General features: G+C 39.9%; 1 protein-coding gene and 1 long non-coding RNA gene across 2 annotated transcripts in view; one reads left to right on the top strand and one right to left on the bottom strand.

Moving 5' to 3' along the window:
* Positions 1-216: 216 nt before the first annotated feature.
* Positions 217-10,198, bottom strand: LOC131397838 (uncharacterized). Its single transcript, XR_009216790.1, has 2 exons — positions 9,894-10,198; positions 217-2,508 (listed from the first exon to the last, which is right to left on the bottom strand). It is a non-coding gene; the product is annotated as an uncharacterized LOC131397838 (long non-coding RNA).
* A 121-nt stretch (positions 10,199-10,319) lies between these two features.
* Positions 10,320-16,308, top strand: part of ZNF461 (zinc finger protein 461) — a 39,309-nt gene continuing 33,320 nt past the window's right edge. The window contains exons 1-2 of the mRNA XM_058530868.1: positions 10,320-10,444; positions 12,004-12,095. Coding sequence (XP_058386851.1) covers positions 12,087-12,095 — 9 coding nt within the window. The 5' untranslated portion in view covers positions 10,320-10,444; positions 12,004-12,086. The remainder of the gene's footprint in view (positions 10,445-12,003; positions 12,096-16,308) is intronic.

Here is a 16,308-nt window from a genome sequence, read left to right as displayed (position 1 = left end):
CCATTGAGGGAAACTGGGTGAAGGTTATATGAGATCTCTCTATATTATTTCTTACAACTGAATATAAATCTACAATGATCTCAAAGTAAAAAGTTAAAAGATAAGCAAATACCTGGGACAAGCAGTTTGCCATTTGGAAAAAAATAAAATTATATCCATATCACATCATACCACAAGAATAGACTCCAAACAGATCAAAGGTCCTAGAAGAAAGCATCAGTGAATTCCTCTTTAATTTCAGTGTAAAAAGGAACTTCCTAACTATGACTCAGAAAACAGATGCAATAAAATATTGAAAAATTTGAAATATTCAAAGATTTGACTACATTAAAAAGAAAATCAAAAGACAACTTACGAATTGGGAGAAAATGTTTGCAAGATATATCACAAATAAAGGGCTAATATTCCTGTATTAGTTTGCTAGGGTCACCATAATAAAATACCACAGACTGGGTGGTTTAAACAACCGAAATTAATTTTCTCATTGTTCTGGAGGCTGGAAGTCCAAGATCAAGGTGTTGGCCGATTTGTTTTCTCCTGAGGTCTCTTCTTAGCTTGCAGATGGCCTTTTCTCTGTATGCACGCATCCCTGGTGTGTCTCTCTGTGTATGTCCTTATCTCCACTTATAAGGACACGAGTTAGATTAGATTAGGCCCCACCCTAACAGCTTCATTTTAACTTAATTACTTCTTTAAAGGCCCTATCTCCAAATACAGCCACATTCTAATGTACTGAGGATTAGGGCTTCAACATATGAATTTGCCAGCGAGAAGACATAATTCAGTCCATAAGAATTCCTACTACCAAAAAACACTTCATTTTGCAATATCTACAAGTATGGAATCATTATGTTGTACATGTGAAACTGCAGTCACGCTCCACGTAATGATGTTTTGGTCAATGACAGACCGCATATACAATGGTGGCCCCATAAGATTAGTACCATATAGCCTAGGTGTGTAGTAGGCTATGCCATGTAGGTTTGTGTAAGTACACTCTGTGATGTTTGAACAATGACGAAATCGCCTAACAATGCATTTGTCAGAATGTATCCCTGTCATTAAGCGATGCATAACTCTAATATAATGTTATATGTCAATTATACCTCAATTTTAAAAAAGCTCTTACAGTTGAGGAAAGACCAAAAAACTTGACAGAAAAAAATGGATAAAAGAAACAAACAATTCACAAAAAATATGTAAACTCCAAATAGATCAGTGACCCTTATATGTATGAAAAGAGAAATGTAAATTAAAATGATACTGAGACCATTTTTCACCTATCAGAATGGCAGAAATTAAAAAGTATAACAGCATATTCTGTTCATAAGGCAGGGTGTAATGGGCTGAATGGTGACATCAAAAAAAGTTATGTCCACACCCTAATCTCTGGAACTTTTGAATGTTACTTTATGTGGGAAAAGGGTCTTTGTAGATACAATTAAGTTAAGGATCTTGAGATGAAAAGTTCATCCACGATTGTCTGGGTGGACCCTAAATCCAATGACAAGTGTCCTTGTAAGAGTGAGGCAGAGAAAGATTTGACAGAGGAGGTGGAGGCAGTGTGACCATGGAGGCAGAAATTAGAGTGAGGGGGCCACAGGTCAAGGAATACCTACAGCCACCAAAAGCTGGGAGAGGCAAAGAACAGATTCTCCCCTAGAGTCTCTAGAGGGAGTCTGGCCCTGCTGACACCTTGATTTTTGAGTTCTGACCTCAGAACTGTGACAGAGAATAAATATCTATTATTTTAAGCTACCCAGTTTGTGGTAATTTGTTACATCAGCCACAGAAAACTAATATGCAGGAGATTAAGCAGTCTCATATATTGCTGGTACAAGCACTATAGCAGGGAATTTGGTAGTATGTATGAAAACTATATGTTTACCTGCCATCCAATTTTAGGAATTTGCCCAAAGATATGCCTCCGTCTTTTAAACAAATACAGCCATTACAATGGATGCTCTAGACCCTTACCTGTTGACATGGAAGAATGTTCACTAGTGTTAGGTAAGGAAGGTAGGTTTCAGAACAGCAACATTTAGTGAATTCTGTGTTTGAAAGGAAAGACTTTACATAGAAAGAGGGTAAAGAGATTTTCAATAAAATGTTCATAGTGGGCAATCGTTATTTTAGGATTCTCTGGTTTCTGAATTTTAATGCTTAGTATGTATTTCTTTTATAATCACAAACTCTGTGAAGGCTAATCTCCCTCTCTTTGGACCTGGAGGGAATTATGGAAAGACCTGTGGACACAGTGACCCATGGGGATGAGGGTGACATGTCTTTGGGAACTCAGGCTGAAGCGGCCTCAGTTCTCTCCTTTGGCCTTTGAGAAGAAGGCTTCTCAAACAACATCTTCACGTTCCGACTCTTCACACCAGCTGAGCTTTACTGGCAACGGCTTCCCTCTTCCTGCAGCCCGTTTACTGACTGCTCTCTCCACCATTCAGGGCTGTCTCGTTTCCTTCAGTGAGGAAACCACATCTGGCTTAGACACAGCAAGTCCTGTACACAGGAAGAGAAATGGGACTTAGATCTGCTGTGGTGATGGCAGTCAGGGAAGAGGAATAGAAGGGCCAAAGGAAGATAAGGTCACCTTAGGTGTCAAGAAAATGAAGCCTCAGTAACAACAAAATACACTTGTTTGTTTCTAGTTACGCAAATGTCAAGTCAGTCCTTCAAAGGCTCTCCAAAGATTCATAATCAAAGAAAATACTTTCAGCAGACAGATTACAAATAATGAGGGAAAATATTCTTAACTGGCAAGACCAGGCTCCAACATCACATCCTTGTAGTTACATCCCTCTAAGTAGAGTTCAAGCACTCACCCTCCACCTGGGAGAACTTGATGGACATCTTTGGGAATGATGTCCTGCAAATGACAAAAACATTTCAACTCTACAAAGTCCAGTCCCATATGACCCTGGGGGAAGGGGGCTGGTAGGGCAGGCACAGGAGCTAGGCAGCATATAGAAAGAATTTCTCTGGCATAGTTCAGCTGTCTGAGTCTAGCAAGAATATACTAGTTTAATAAATTCCAGAACTTCCTCACAATGAGCTATTAAGTGGACATTAAAAATTAAGTTGTAGAATAACCAAAAAATATAGAAAAATTCAAAATATACTGACAGTGGCTAAAGCAGGTTACTACACAATATGTACAACTATTCCATTTATCAAAATGTACATATATATCATTACAGATAGAATATCAGACATCAGCAATAGAAAGAAAAACAGCTGGATTTATACTCTAAATGTTAACATTGGTGATTTCTAGGCTGTGATACTGATTTTTTAAGTATACTTCCATAGACTTACATAAATTTAAACTTAAGTATACTTCCTATTTTCTTTACAAGAACCACATATTGATTTTACAATATATGTTTTAAGGAATTTTATTAAAGGGAAGTTCTTCAAAAAATAGGTAAAAGAAACTGTAAGTCTTTAGGTTAGATTTACAGCTCAGCATATTCTAAATACAATTGGCTATGAATGATTTCTCTTATGTCCCTTACAACAAACTATTAGTTTCCAAGCATGCCTGTGGGTGTTCTGCCTAGAAAAGAAGAGCTAAGAGGCTCAAACCTTGGTCTTGCTGCTTTGTTTTATGTCTTCTTGACCGAAGGACTTATTTCACTTCTGAAATATTAGCCATCATGCCCTGCAACCAGTCAGAGAATCACCTTGCTCCATTAGTTTCTCTTTGGACCCAACATCAAGAGAATCAAAACTGTAGGGCATAAACTTGACTAGAGAAAATTCATTCACACCCAGAGTTCCTGTGAATTCACAATAATTTGAACATGTTGCTGTAGTTAGAATTCTTTCGTATCAATTCCCATGGTTTATCATTGTACTTCTCCAGAGGTCTTTGTCATGCTGTGCCTTTGACCTACTTTTATATCCCCTGCTGAATTATGAACAACATAAAGGTAGCAACTTTATCTTATTAATCTATGTTTCTTCCAAGTATATAGGCACAAGTTCTTGCATATTGCGGGCTGCCCAATGTCTTACTCAGAAATCACACTTCTGGGACACTTTGTCTTAGGAAGAAATTATAAAAATGAACAAAAAAGTATTACAAGGATGTTCATTGAAGAAGAATTCCTGATAATCAATAATTAGCAAAAAGAATGTTTAAGAATAAACAATGTGTTAAATAAGATATGATAAACCATAATATAATCATGATTTTGGTTCCAAATTAATTGTCAGAGAGATACTCATCAAGAGTGGCTTAGTGAAACAGACAGGATACAGAGCAGAAGGTATAGAGTTAGAAAATGGTATAATCTAGTAGTTAAGTAGTTAAAAGACTGAGGGCTTTGGAATTCAAATTCTGGTTCCATCTCTAAGGAACTGTGACATTTCACAAGTTATTTCGGCTCTTAGTGCCTCTCTTACCTAATCAGTTTACTGGGAATGGTAATGATACCTCCCTGACAGGGTTCTCAGGAGGATTAAATGAGACAATACATATAAAATACTTAGAATAGTATATTAGGGTTCTCCAGAGAAACAGAACCAACATGATGTGTGTGTGTGTACATGTGTATGTATGTATGTCTATGTCTATCTATACATCTAGAGAGAGGGATTTTAAGGAAGTAGCTCACGAGATTGTGGAGGTTTGGTAAGTCCAAAATCTGCAGGGCAGGTCAGCAGGTTGAACAGTTGCAGTTCGAGTCCAAAAGCTGTCTGCTAGCAGAGTTCCTTCCTGCTCTGGGAGAGGTCAGTCTTTGTTTTATTAAGGTCTTCAGCTGACTGGATGAGGCCCACTCACATTATGGAGGGTAATCTGCTCTACTCAGAGTCTACTGATTTAATTAATCTCATCCAAAAAACACTTTCACAGAAACTTCCAGAATGATGTCTGACCACATATCTGGGCATCGTGGCCCAGCCAAGTTGACACATAAAATTAACCATCATAAGTCTACCCTTTGTCAACTGGGCACCTATACACATCTCCTTAAACCATACTTAATCTCTGAATAAAGACAGTAACAAGGTCATACTTCCACCTAACATAACACAGCTATCCTGCATACAACCAAAAACACACTAACCCTTTCCCCAGAAGAGGAGGCAAAGTCCTTGGGTGATGTTTACTCGTCTCCTTGATATCCCATAACTTAAATATCATGATGTAAAGTTAATAATACTTAAATACTATGATATAAGGTCAATATATTTTATGTTACATGATAAAGGGATAAAAAAGAGAAGAGACCAAAGATACTTGATATATATACACACACAAGAAAATAAGGAAAAAATACTCATGACAATTACAGTCCTTATTTCTGAAACTAGTCACATGGTCATAGTTGGCATTTATAACTGCCTTCTTCCACTACCCATTCCGTATTCCCTTTGCCCTGAGCAAGCACCCCAGCTGGCCGTGGTTCTTTACTTGGTGAGGTGACCCAAACATTCATTCTTGAAGGGTCTGGCCCATCAGTAATCCTGCCTGAATAGAGTTGTAGTTTTCCATTCACTTTAATCAAGGGCAGAGTAATACTAAGAGATGCCCAAAAGAATCTCCTTACTCAGACATACTCTTTCTTACCTCCTTCTGGAGTCGCAGTCCAATTTCCCTTCGTAGTAAAGATCAGTCACCTCAGCCAGCACAGTAACTCCCTTCTTTGCCTATTGATTCAGAGGGATGAGGAGCCCAGAGTGGCGGGGTAGCAGTCTTAACTTTCAGTTCAATGGAATCATTGTATCTCCTGGTAGAAGCAGTCCTCCCTTTGGAACCAACACCTCTGGGGCAGCAGAGCATAGGTTGTAGGGACAGGAAGCAAAAATTTTGCTATTGGGTCACTAGGGGTAATAATGAGTGGTATCATTCCCATTTCTACCACTTGATTCCTGGCCTCGTGAATTCTGGCAATGGGAGAAACAGCACCAGATATTGGATGCTGATCTAGAGCATACATAGCTTTCTGGAGAACCTAGCCCCAGCCCTGCAAGGTATTGCCACCTAGCTGGCACTGTAATTGAGTCTTAAAAAGGTCATTCCACTCTTCTATCAAGCCAGCTGCTTTAGGATGGTGGGGAACATGGTAAGACCAGTGAATTCCATGAGGATGGGCCCATTGCTGCACTTCATTAGCTGTGACATGAATTCCTTGATCAGAAGCAGTGCTGCATGGAATACCATGATACAGATAAGGCATTCTGTAAGTTCATGGATAGTAGTTTGGGCAGAAGCATTATGTGCAGTAAAGGCAAATTTGTATCCAGAGTGTCTATTCCAGTAAGAACAAAATGCTGTCCCTTCCACAATGAAGCAGTCCAGTGTAATCAACCTGCCACCAGGAATGATGTCATATCGGGGACTCAGTGTTGGTCTCTGCTGCTGGCAGACTGGGCATTCAACAGTGGCTGTAGCCAGGTCAGCCTTGGTGAATGGAAGCCCATGTTGCTAAACCAATACTTATCCTCCATCATTGCCACCATGGCCACTTTGTTCATGAGCCCATTGGGTGATGACAGGGGTGGCTGAGGAAAGAATCTGACTGGTATCCACAGAACAGTTCATCTATCCACTTTATTAAGATCCGCCTCTGCTGAGGTTACCCTTTGGTGAGTATTCATGGGACATAAATATCTCCATTTTTACCCATGGAGAGAAGTCCATACCTCTTTCTCAGACTTCCTTGACACCAATTTTCCAATCATGTCCCTTTCAGTTTTTGGCCATCCAGCCAAACCACTGGCCACAGCCCATGAATTGGTATATAATCACACATCTGGCCATTTCTCCTTCCAATGCATCTGGCATTGCCTAAAGTTGTGCCCAATAGGAGGATTACTTGTGCCTTCAAGGCCTGCTCGGCCTGATCACGTATATACCACTTCCATTTGATGATGGAGTGCTGCTATGTGCACCCAACTTAATGGCTTGTTGGGTCAGATAACCTCCAGTTCATGATGGGCAGCTCAGTTCTCATGGTAACTTGGTGACGCATGGTTAAGTGTTCACTCTCTGCTAAGGCCCAGCAGCAGGCCAAAAGCTGTTTCTCAAAAGGAGAGTAGTTAACCACAGAGGATGACAGGGCTTTGCTTCAAATTGCTAAGGGCCTTTGCTGCAGTTCACCTATAGGGACCTGCCAAATGCTCCAGACAGCATCCCTATCTGCCACTGATACTTCAAGCACCATTAGATCTGCTGGGCCATACAGCCCAAGTGGCAAGGCAGCTTGCACAGTAGTCTGGACCTATTGCAGAGCCTTCTCTTGTTCTGGGCCCTGTTCAAGACTAGCAGCTTTTCAGGCCACTCAGTAAATAGGCCAGAGCAACATACCCAAATGAGAATATGTTGCCTCCAAAATCCAGAGGCCCACTAGGCTTTGTGCCTCTTTTCTGGTTGTGGGAGGGGCCAGATACAACAACTTATCCTTCACCTACGAAGGGATATCTTGACATACCCCACACCACTGGATCCCTAGAAATTTCACTGAGGTAGAAGGCCTCTGAGTTTTTGTTGGATTCATTTCCCACCCTCTAACACAAATCTCTTACCAATAAGTCTAAAGTAGTGGCCACTTCTTGCTCAGTAAGTCCAATCAGCATAATGTCATCAATGTAATGGACCAGTGTGACATCTGGTGGAAGGGAAAGGTAATCTGTAAACTAAATTATGACATATAGCTGGAGAGTTGCTATGCCCCTGAAGTAGGACATTAAAGGTGTATTGCTGGCCTTGCCAGCTGAAAGCAAACTGCTTCTGGTTGTCTTTACTAACAGAGATGGAGGAAAAAAACATTTGCCAGATCAATAGTTGCATATCAGGTACCAGAGGATGTGTTAATTTGTTCAAGCAATGAAATCGTGTTACAGCAGCTACAATTGGAGTCACCACCTGGATAAGCTTACGATAATCCATTGTCATTTTCCAAGATCCACATGTCTTCTGCACAGGCCATATGGGCAAGTCGAATGGGGATGTGGTGGGAATCACCACCCCTGCATCTTTCAAGTCCTTAATGGTGGCACTAATCTCTGCAATCCCTCCAGGAATGCAGTATTTCTTTTGGTTTACTAGTTTTCTAGATACAGGCAGTTCTAGTAGCTTCCACTTGGCCTTTTCCACCATAATAACCCTCACTCAACAGGTCAGAGAACTAATGTGGGGATTCTGACAGTTGCTGAGTATGTCTATTCCAATTATCCATTCTAGAACTAGGGGGGGAAAAAACCCCACAGGATGGGTTGGAGCACCCACTGGGCCCACTGTGAGATGGACCTGAGCTAAAACTCCATTGATCACCTGACCTCCATAAACCCTTACTCTGACTGGTAAACTACAGTGACATTTTGGGTCTCCTGCAGTTAGTGTCAGTTCAGAGCCAGTGTCCAGTAGTACCTGAAAGGTCTGATTATTTCCTTTTCCTCAATGTACAGACACTCTGGTAAAGGCTACAGGTTCCTTTGGGAAGGCTTGGAGAAAAATTAACAGTATAAATTTTTGGCAATGTAGCAGGGTCTTTCATTCAAGGGGTTCTGGGTTTGTACACTGGGTCAAGTGTGGGAACTGACTGAGGGGCAATGACTGTCTTTTTATTATTCAAGTTAGGTTTCTGTTCACTTGACCTAGAACTCTTCTGCTTATTCAGATGGAGGAAGAATTTACTAAACTACACATCTATTTCACCTCCACCAAACAATACCAACCATATTCCCAGTTATCCTATAACAGAGATTTTTTTTTGAAATCTTCTTTCATGGTCATTTTGCATACTTTATCATAAATTACTTTCATATTTTTGAAATCATTCTTAGATTTTAAAAAATTTCCCTTGAAAATTTAATTTTCAAGTAAAACTGATATTTCAAGAAGCCTAACCATTATTTTTTTCGAAGTGAGGTTTAGAGTAGGTATCACCTCATACTCAATCTCACACATTCATAATATTTCCGTCTCTCATATGGTTAGTATGTTCAGATCGCAACCACACACACTATCTTCCATCCATATTTTAACTTGCCTAAGTTGCATTCAAACACACACAAAAACGCATTTACCAAATCTCTCACATGATCTCCCACTCAATCATACTCAGTTAAAACTCACACATCCACCTGCAAGTCTTAAGGTTATAATCACCTGCTCTTTCACTGTCCTACAGTTCATCCGGATACTTGGGTACAGTCACGAACCACTTTCAGATACTGCATATATTGCCCTCAATGCCCTCTTCCAGTGACAGCAGTCTCAAGTGCAAACCATCTTACACATGTCACCAAGAATCAGACACAAACACAACCACGTGTTCTCACAGATACATTTCCTCACATCACACTTAGAGATGGGGTTTCTGGCCTCTCAGCAAGGTGAAAAATCTTTACCACAGACTTATCCCCTCTGCCAGATAATCTGTACTAGCTTCCACCCCTCTCAGTCAATTCTGGTCTCTCCCCGCCTCTCCCTCTCTCTCTGTCACACACACAGGCACACAATGTCACCTCACACCTCTCCCATGCACACATGTAAGGCTCCGGACCAGCTGGCCCTTCCCCAGGGATCTGTAATTCATCCACCTGGGTCCCTCCTGGTCCCAAGAGACCAGCTTCCTCCCTTCTCCCCTCGAACTCACGGACACGCGCCACAGCCAAACCCCTCCACTAGTCATAGGTAGACCCAGCGCAGCCTCCCGCTGAAGGTTTCATGGTCACCGGCCGCGTGGCCGCGCCGCCGACGAGCATGCGTCATCAAGCACACGGTCTCACCGCCCCGGCACGTAAGGCACATCACGTTACACCCCGTCACAATCACGGAGCGTGGCCGAGCTCACCGCGTGAACCGACATGGGCATACAGCACATCCACTACCTCAAAGGTCCCCAAACCGTTTCACATACGAATTTCCTCACCCGTGCCACCCGCACAGCCGGCGTCACACACCTCCTCGTCCTCTCAGGCAGACGCCGTCGGCCACGCTCGCGTGCGGACTGAACAGAATGCAAATCGCCGAGGGCACCCTCGCAGACTGAGGCCGGGTCCTTCCGCAGCAGACAACCACAATTCTAACCCACGCTACGCGCACGTCCACTTTGGGGTGGTAGGGACAGCCACTGTGCCGATCCGTCCTCAGAGAAATCCGAGATCCCTAATTCAGACCTAAAACCAGGGCCTAAGCCGCGGAGACGGGCAGACGAGCATCACTCCAGGCCCGCGGGAAGCCGCGCAGGAGCAGCCCGAAGACTGGCACAAGCCTTACCTCGTTCGCTCCCGGGCTCTTTCCTCTGGACTACGTTTCCCAGAGGACGTAGCTGGCCACAGCTACTTCCGGGGGGAAGGGGGCGGAGGGTCCGCCGCAGAGGCAGGTGCTTCCCCCGACCTGTCGCGTAGGCAGGGCTCGGCGTGCGGCCTCACCTGGAATCGAATCAGAGTTGGCCCGGAGCCCTTCCTGAGGATGCTGAAGGTGAGGAATCCTGGAGCCCGGGGGCCGCGCGCGAGGAGTGTCTGGAGTCTTAGGCCTCTAAGTGCGGGAGCAGCACTAGGGAGATTGGGTTGTTGTGAGTGCGTGACAGAAACTAAAGTTTGTCTCCGCACTAAATGTATATGGCTGTTTGTTGTGACAGCGACTGGATTCGTGATCGCGCTTTTGTGACAGTGCAATTGTGTGCGTGACCGTTTGTGTGAGTGGAGTTTGTATGTGATTGTGACCGTGACTGCGGGTGGCTATTTGTGTAAGTCCTATTTACTTAGATAAAAGAAAAGCGCATTTACACAAACCGTTACACCCAGGCTCGCGCAGTCAGACAGTTAGGGAGACATTCCTAAAAAGGAACTAAAGTAATCACCTGTAGATTCATACACATAACGCAAAGCCAAAATCACATAATCCACCCCGCGTTTATCATCATCACATAGCCTCAGACAAAGCCACATATAGAGTGGAAAAAACTACCCTTATGCCCACTTAGTCCTCATCCCCAACAGTTATTTGAAGAGCTCACACATATCACCAGGAATCACAGAAACATAGTTACCGTGGTCACAGACAACGTCTACTCCACATCAAGTATCACGAAGTTTGTGGTCCAAGAAAGGCCTGGTGTCTCATCGTTCTTCTCTACCTCACTACCTCTGCCATTCCCCTTAGAGTAGGAGTAAAGAATGGCACTGTTGCACATCCAGAAACAGTGTTTAAGATGATCAGGTGCTGCTTCTGACCTGAAATGTTCATATTAACTTTTAAAATTCTTTTGTTATATTACTTCATTTAAAGTAAAAGTTATCTGTAATTCTTCAACCACTCTGACCATTTTATTGCAAATGTTTTCACCCTCCTTATATGCATCCATACATGCTTAGGTACATATGTATTTTTTTCCCAAAGATTAGACCGTAATACACATTGTTTTGTAATTCCATATTAAAAGCTATTTAGGTCTTTTTGTCGGTATTCAGGGATAAATTTCCAAAGATTTTCCAGGATGCTTCCTCGTGTGATTCTTTAATTCTCACCAGTACTCCAAACTAAAGACTCAGTATTTATTTTGCCCTGGAAATTTTTGTTCTATTTTTCTTCTTTTCCATCAGTGTTGTTTTGGTCTCTATTTACACATATATTAGGTCTTTTGGGTCATTTCCTATTTCCCTGATATTTTCATAATGTCCATTTCCTTTTTTTTTTTTTTTCCTCTTAATTTAGTGAGAATCTGGTCAGGGTAGGTCTGAGCATGTTGGTTGGGTTCATTTCATCATAGTGTTGGGACACTGGTCTGCCTCTCTGAATCCCTCCCTAAAGAGTTTGGGCCGAGTCTTTCTTGAATCCATCCTGCTATAGCTGGATTCCCTCCTTGTTTTGAGTAAGGCTGGGATTTGTCCAACTTCCCTCTAATTTTTTATGTATGTGTATATGGGGGCTGGGAGTAGGAGACATGAAGGGGGAAAAAATGTCAGTCGAAATTAGCACTTTGGGAGCTCAGAGGCAAGATCATCTTATGTCTCCTTTTTTAAACCTCTCTCATCCAGCAATACTTTCTTTGGACTCTGATTTTCTTCTCAAGTGGAACCAAGAAGAGAACTAATAAATACGTTGAATTCTAAAAAAAGCCATGGCCCATGTAAGTTGGTGTTTTCTTGTTCCTAACTGAAGTATTCTTTTTTTTCTGTAGTTCATATGAATACTTGCATTTTTTATCCTGATATTGTTAACCTAACTGAACATCATACAATAACTTACTAGTGAGTGAGTGATGATGACAGAAACTCAGGGTTTTCCTTTTTTGCTCCTTTCTTCTCTAAACAGTGTTCATCTACTCATTCAGTAAATCATTCCTCATTTCCCATATGCCATCTTCTGCCAGGAACAAGGAGAGAACAGAAATAGTATTCTTTTGAGGAAAATATTAGTGTTTCTCTTGTTAGAACTTTATTTGAAGAGGTGATTTAACAAATTTTTATTGATTACCTACTATGTGACAGGCACTCTTCTAGGTAACTAGGAATAAATCAGTGGGGGAAAAAAATCAGACACATACAAATCATCCCTAGTGGAACTTAACTTGTAGTGAGAGAGACAGAAAATGACTAACTTTATAGTGCAAGACTTAAGACACACAGATATATATCTACCTACGTATATACTTATATATATATAAAATGAAAAAAAAATGATAAAACTAAGACCAAAGAGCAAATATATGTCTTATCAATAAATGTATATGAGCTTTAGCTCACCTATTAAAAGAAAGAGGCTTTCAGATTGAATCACAAAGAAAAAATTGACTCTGCATCAGACATTTACATGATTCAGAAAGGTTAATAAAAGGATGGACAAATTATATCAGGTAAATGGAAACTAAAAGAAAACAGACTAAAATTCAGGCCATATCACACCGTTAAACATGGCAAAGAAGGGCACTATATAATTCTAAGGTGTAAATTTCAAAATGAAGATATAATAGTTATGAATACACATGTATCAAATATTACAGCAGCAGCTTTCTTAAAGCAAATAGAAGAGCAGATAGAAGAAGAAATAGACGCTTGCCAGCAGTAGGGGACATTAATTTACTCTCTCAGTCAAAGTCAGGCCAAGTGGACAAAATTTAGTAAGGATATAGAAGTACTAAATCACATACTCCATGAAATCTATCTTATTGATATGTAGAAAAAATTCTTTATCCTAATAATAGTGACTGTGCATTCTTTTCAAAGAAAAGAATGACAGAAAAAAATGACAAAATATTAAGCCACAGTCAAGTCCAAAAAGTAGAAATGATAAACAGTGTCCTCTGAACACAGTGAAATACAACCAATACTTAATAACAAAATCAGAAAAAATAAATTTACTAACAATGTGTAAAATCTGTATTAATAACTCCTAGATCAAACAAGAAATATAATCTAAAAGTAAAGAATTTCTGGTAATCAATAATAGCACTACATACTGGAACCCATGGGATTTAGTTAAAGCGGACTCTAAAGGAAAAGTCATAGCTTTAAATGCTTCCAACAAAAAATAATGAAAATATATAAATTAAAAGGAACTATGGGCCGGCCCCGTGGCTTAGCGGTTAAGTGCGTGCACTCCGCTGCTGGCGACCCGCGTTGGGATCCCAGGCGCGCACCGACGCACCACTTCTCCGGCCATGCTGAGGCCATGTCCCACATACAGCAACTAGAAGGATGTGCAGCTGTGACATACAACTGTCTACTGGGGCTTTGGGGGAAAAAATAAATAAAATTTAAAAAAAAAAAAATTTAAAAAAAAAGGAACTAGAAAGATATGGAAGGAATTTACAGAGATAAAAATTATATGTGTTAGAGAACAGGAAATAATTATAACTAATAAGATAAGTCAATAAGATAAATCACTAACCCTCAAATCAGGAAAGAAAAGGGAGAAAGCACAAATATACCATTTTCAATTGCTCTCTCTTCTTGAGATCTGAATTTCCGTTTGTTATCATTTCTCTTTAGCCTGAAGATCTTCCCTTAGCATTTCCTGCAGTTTGTGTCTTCTGGTGACAAAGGCTGTCAGCTTTCTTTATGTGAAAATGTCTTTATTCCACCTTAATTTGTAAAATAAGTCAGGAAATGCACCCTCCTATTTCGTGGGAGAGTTTTTTGTAGAATTAGTATTATTTCTTCCTTAATTGTCTAATAGAATTCACCAGTGGAGGCATCTATGGTAGGCACAATAATGACCCCCCAAAGATGTCTACCTGCTAATCCTGGAACCCGTGAATATGTTACCTTATGTGGAAAATGACTTTGCGTGTGTGGTTAAATTAATAATTTTGAGATGGGAAGATTGTCTTGGATTATCTGAAGAGTCGGGGTCAGAGGGAGGTACGAGTATGGAATATGAATACTTCTGTTATAGAAATGCAACTTTACTGGCTTTGAAGATGGAAGAATGGGGCATCAGCCAAGGAATGTAAGTGGCCTCTAGAAGGTATAAAAGGGAAGGAAATGGACTCTTCCCTAGAGCTGCCGGAAAGGTACACAGCCCTGCTAACACCTTAATTTAGTCTAATAAAACTCTTTTTGGACTTCTAACCTACAGAACTGTAAAATAATAAATTTGGTTTTAAGCTACAACATTTGTGGTGATTTGTTGCAGCAGCAGTAGAAAACTAATTTACCATCTGAGTTCAGAGTTTTCTTCATGGGGATATTTTAATTTCTTTAATAAATATAGGACTTTTGGGGATTTTTATTTCTTCTTGAATCAGTTTAGTAGTTTATGTCTTTCAGGGAATTAGTTTATTTCAACTTAGATGTCAAATTTATTGGCATAAAGTTGTTCATAATATTCCTTTATTATCCTTATACCAACTGTCAGATATGTAGTAATGCCCCCTTTTTAAATTCCTGATATTGATAATTTATGTCCTTTTTTCTTGATCAGTATACTAACAGTTTATCAATTTTATTGATCTTTTCAAAGAACTAGCTTTTAGTTTTATTGCTTTTTCTCTCTAGTTTGCCCTTGTAATTTCATTGATTACTGATCTTATTTATTCTTTCCTTCCTTCTGCATACTTTGGGTTTAATTTTCTCTTCTCTTTCTAGCTTAAAATTCCCTTTCTTCTTTTACCCATGGGTTATTTAGAAGAGTGTTCTTTAACTTTCCAGATATTTGGGGACTTTTTCAGATCTTTCTGATCATTCATTTTTAATTTAATTCTGTTGTGGTCAGAGGACATACTCTGTAATTTCAATTCTTTTAAATTTATTGGGACTTGTTTTATGGCCCCAATTGTGGACTATCTTGGTGAATATTCCATGTGCACTTGAAAAAGTGAGTATTATACTGTTATTGGGTAGAGTGTTTATCAGTTAGGTCGAGTTGTTTGTAGTGGTGATCCACTCTTCCATGTCTTCACTGATTTTTTGTCAATTGGCCTATCAATTACTGAGAGAGGCCTGTTGAAACCTCCAAATATAATTGTGAATTCTTCTGTTACAGTTCTGTCAGTTTTTGTTTTATGTATTTTGAAGCTCTTATTATTAGGTGCATGTATATTTAGGATTGCTGTGTCCTGTTGATTAACTGACCTCTTTATCGTGAAATATTCTTTTTCGTAATTTTCTTTTTCTTGAATTCTACTCTATTAATATAACTGCTTAAGCTTCGTTATACTGTTGTTTCATGGCATATCTTTTTTTCATCCTTTTATTTTAACCGATTTTAAGTATATCTCGTATAATAGCATATAGTTTGGTCTTACTTTTTTATCCAGTCAGACAATCTCTGACTTCAAGTGTCTAGACTAGGGGTTGGCAAACAATGGCATGCCAGCCAAATTCAGCCCACAGTCTGTTTTTGTATGGCCCTCAAGCTAAAAATGGTTTTGCATTTCTGAAGGGTTATAAACAAAGAAGAATGTGGTAGGGGCTCTATGTGATTTCCAGAGCCTAAAATATTTACTATCTGACTCTTTTCAGAAAAAGTTTGCTGACTTCTAGATTGACTATTTAAATTGAATGTAATTATTAGGTTTTAATCTATCATCTTCTTATCTGTTCTTTTTTTTTTCTATTTTCCTGCTTTCTCTTAGACTAATCTTGTATTTTTTCAGTATTCCGTTTATCTCCACTATTTTTTAGTATTCTATTTATGTCCATTATAGGATTATTACCTGTAGTGTTTTTACTGTTTTAGGGGTTGTTCTAAGGTTTACAATGTGCCTTAAAGAAAAACTTTTTAGAATCTTCCAGTAATTTTATACGATTTCACATATAAAACAGAAATCTTACACCTGAAGACTTCCATTTGCCCTTCCCATCTTTTTTACTGTTGTTGTCATATATAATACGTTTAAA

This window comes from Diceros bicornis, chromosome 34, assembly GCF_020826845.1.
Source record: "Diceros bicornis minor isolate mBicDic1 chromosome 34, mDicBic1.mat.cur, whole genome shotgun sequence".
In the NCBI taxonomy this organism is placed as follows: Eukaryota; Metazoa; Chordata; class Mammalia; order Perissodactyla; family Rhinocerotidae; genus Diceros; species Diceros bicornis.
The sequence above is the reverse complement of the archived record's forward strand: the minus strand, read 5'-3'. Positions and strand labels throughout refer to the sequence as shown.